General features: G+C 49.3%; 1 protein-coding gene across 1 annotated transcript in view; it reads left to right on the top strand.

Moving 5' to 3' along the window:
• LOC122544725 (cyclic AMP-responsive element-binding protein 3-like protein 4) overlaps positions 1 to 3,835 on the top strand; it is an 8,233-nt gene that overhangs the window by 2,380 nt on the left and 2,018 nt on the right. The window contains exons 2-3 of the mRNA XM_043684024.1: positions 1,029 to 1,219; positions 3,438 to 3,705. Of these exons, the coding sequence (XP_043539959.1) occupies positions 1,029 to 1,219; positions 3,438 to 3,705 (459 nt within the window). The remainder of the gene's footprint in view (positions 1 to 1,028; positions 1,220 to 3,437; positions 3,706 to 3,835) is intronic.

Here is a 3,835-nt window from a genome sequence, read left to right on the forward strand (position 1 = left end):
ACTCTGTATCTCACCCCGTGCTGTCCCTGTCCTGGGTGTGTTTGATGGGGGACAGTGTAGAGGGAGCTTTACTCTGTATCTAACCCTGTGCTGTTCCTGTCCTGGGAGTGTTTGATGGGGGACAGTGTAGAGGGAGCTGTACTATGTATCTAACCCCGTTCTGTCCCTGTCCCTGGGAGTGTTTGATGGGGGGACAGTGTAGAGGGAGTTTTACTCTGTATCTAACCCTGTGCTGTCTCTGTCCCTGGGAGAGTTTGATGGGGGAACAGTGTAGAGGGAGCTTTACTCTGTATCTAACCCCGTTCTGTCCCTGTCCCTGGGAATGTTTGATGGGGGAACAGTGTAGAGGGAGCTTTACTCTGTATCTAACCCCGTGCTGTCCCTGTCCTGGGAGTGTTTGATGGGGGACAGTGTAGAGGGAGCTTTACTCTGTATCTAACCCCATTCTGTCTCTGTCCCTGGGAGTGTTTGATGGGGGAACAGTGTAGAGGGAGCTGTACTCTGTATCTAACCCTGTGCTGTCCCTATCCCTGGGAGAGTTTGATGGGGGACAGTGTAGAGGGAGCTGTACTCTATATCTAACCCTGTGCTGTCCCTGTCCCTGGGAGTGTTTGATGGGGGACAGTGTAGAGGGAGCTTTACTCTGTATCTAACCCTGTGCTGTCCCTGTCCCTGTCCTTGGGAGAGTTTGATGGGGGGACAGTGTAGAGGGAGCTTTACTCTGTATCTAACCCCGTGCTGTCCATGTCCCTGGGAGAGTTTGATGGGGAACAGTGTAGAGGCAGCTTTACTCTGTATCTAACCCCGTGCTGTCCCTGTCCCTGGGAGTGTTTGATGGGGGACAGTGTAGAGGGAGCTGTACTATGTATCTAACCCTGTGCTGTCCCTGTCCCTGGGAGTGTTTGATGGGGGACAGTGTAGAGGGAACTTTACTCTGTATCTAACCCCGTGCTGTCCCTGTCCCTGTCCCTGGGAGAGTTTGATGGGGATGCTGGAAGCCTCAAGTATTGATTATTGCCTGGTTCCAGGTTTGAGAAGAATGAATGCAGGCAATGAGGAGCTCCTGGGTGTTTACTATCAGCCAGACAGTGTATTCCTGGAAAGTGGATATTCTGCCTCAAACAGCTTGTATCCTGGTCAGGAAGATAATGACACCACTTCGGAAAAGGTTCTGGAGGAGTGGACACTTCCTACAGCCCCTGTGAGTGGCTCAGTGGAGGTACAACTGCATACACACACGCACATGCCAGAATTCCTCAACAGTGAGAGCCTGAAAACAGTGGTGTACAGACCCCAACTCCCCAGTGTAGTGGCTGGCTTCGATTAGTGTGGTACATTCTGGCTCTTGAGTTCCCTCCTCCCCTTTTCAGTTAGTGATTCTGAGGGAAATGGAGTGTTGTAGTTTATTACAAGGGGAATGAAATCAACAGGAAGAGGTGTATTGCTGTCGTTGTACAGGATTGATCTCCTGATCATGCAGGCAAAGGAATCAGTGGTGCCTGGGGGTTAGATGGAAATTTGGAATTCAAAACACAGATCAGCCGTGATGTTATTGAACGGTGGAGCTGAATGACCTAACGCTGCTGATAATTTGTGTGTTATTTAACAAAGGATATCGTTGTAATTGAGGATATCGTTCAGCATTGAGGAGGTCATCTTCAGAGGAGGCGTTGAGCAGTCTAGTGTGTGTCCAATGGGGTTGTGAAGAATGAGAGATGATTTAATTGAGACCATGTAGGATCCTGAAGGGACTGGACTGTGTGTGTGGGCAGGAGGGGTACGTGCTGAAAGGATGTTCCCCAACAAAGGGCTAACCAAGATGAGAGGAGACAGATTAAAAATAAGAGGTGGCTTTGAGTTAGGGCCCTGGTGGATCTCCTGCTTCCAGCAGGGTTTAGGATAGAGAGAAGCACATCATTTTCTCTTTGAGGAGCTTGAGTTTCTAGAACTCCCCTTTCCCAGAGGGTTGGAGGACCGGGTGTGGGGGGTGGACAGGGATCATTCAGTAGTTTTAAAGGCAGAGGTAGATTGATTCTTGATGAATAAAGGGGTCAGAGAGTATTGTGGGGGAGAGGTGGGAAAGTGGAGATGAGAACACAACCAGATCACCTGTGATCTTGTTCTCTGGTGGAGCAAGCTCGGGGGGGGGGTACTGAATGGCTGCGAAATCTTTGGCTGATCTCTGAGCTGCTGTTGAGCTCCCAGCCCAGACCATGAGTCACTTGCTGTTTGATTACTGCCACGGTGCAGTGTCTCGGGAGGTTTTACTCCAGCCAAGCAGCTATATCAATGCTGCTGTTGTCACAGAGCATGGAAACAGACCCTTGGTCCAGCCAGGCAAAAGCAAGGACTGCAGATGCTGGAAACCAGAGTTTAGATCAGAGTGGTGCTGGAAAAGCACAGCAGGTCAGGCAGCATCCGAGGAGCAGGAAAATCGACGTTTCGGGCAAAAGCAGTTCATCAGGCAAAGCCCTTTCAGCTGGCAGCCAGTCCATGCTGAGCAGGTTTCCCAAACTAAACTAGTCCCACCTGCCTGCGTTTGACCCATGTCCCTCCAAACATTTCTTATTCATAAACTTGTCCAAATTATTTTAAACGTTGTAACTGTACCTGCATTCACTACTTCCTCTGGCAGTTCATTCCATACACGAACCACTCTGTAAAAACATCACCCCTCATATGCTTTTTCAATCTTTCTCCTCTTACCTTAAAACTATGTACCCTGGTTTTACACCTCTCCCCTGCCTGAGGGGAAAGATACCTGCCATTCACCTTATCCATGCCCCTCTGATTTTATAAATATCAATAAGGTCACCCCTCAACCTCCTACACTCCAGTTTTTAAAAAACACTCTCAGCCTTTCCAGTCTATTTTTATATCTCAAACCCTCAATTCCCGGCAACATCCTAGTAAGTCTTTTCTGACCCCTCTCCAGTTCAATAATATCCTTCCTATAAAATCAGAATGGACACAGCATTCCAGAAGAGGCCTCCCCATTGTCCTGTACAACTTCAACATGACTTCCCCAACTCCTATACCCAAAGGACTGAGCAATGAAGGCAAGCATGCTGAACGCTCCTTAACCATCCTGTCTACCTGTGATGCAAATTTAAAAGAATTATGTACCTGACCCCTTAGGTTTCATGTTTTACAACACTACACAGGGCCGTCCCATTAATTGTATAAGTATTGCATAATTTAAGAGGCATTTGGATGGGTATATGAATAGGAAGGGTTTGGAGGGATATGGGCTGGGTGCTGCTAGGTGGGATTAGATTGGGTTGGGATATCTGGTCGGCATGGACGGGTTGGACCGAAGGGTCTGTTTCCATGCTGTATATCTCTATGACTTTGACTCTAAATTGATTAACATCTCTTTGAAATCTTCGTTGTCTCTCTCTCTCTTTCTTTCTTTCTCTCTCTCTTTCGCTCGGCAGGGTCTGAACGAGAGTGAATCCGAAGAAGTGTTCCAGACAATGATTAATCCCAATGAGGTTCTGAGCAGCTCAATGAACACCCTCGAAGCAGCTTCAGAGACTGACAGTGGAATTTCAGATGACCACCGTCCAGAGACACCTCAGCCAAGTGAGCAGGGACCTGACACTGGGACAGGGCAAAGCATGCTCTACCAGCTTGTATATGGAGTCAGCAACATCAAAACCCAGGGAGCAGCCAGCCACGGTGACCTGGTCTCCATTGAGCTCGGTCAGTGATACCAGGGACGGGTAGGGGCAGGAGCCCAGGGTAGGCAGGGTGAGGGGGAGAGTGGGAACCCGGGCCAGACTCACTGGGGGAAGGGGCTGGGATGCCGGGGGGGGTTGGGACGCTGGGGGGA

The sequence above is a fragment of the Chiloscyllium plagiosum genome, chromosome 51, assembly GCF_004010195.1.
Source record: "Chiloscyllium plagiosum isolate BGI_BamShark_2017 chromosome 51, ASM401019v2, whole genome shotgun sequence".
NCBI lineage: Eukaryota > Metazoa > Chordata > Chondrichthyes > Orectolobiformes > Hemiscylliidae > Chiloscyllium > Chiloscyllium plagiosum.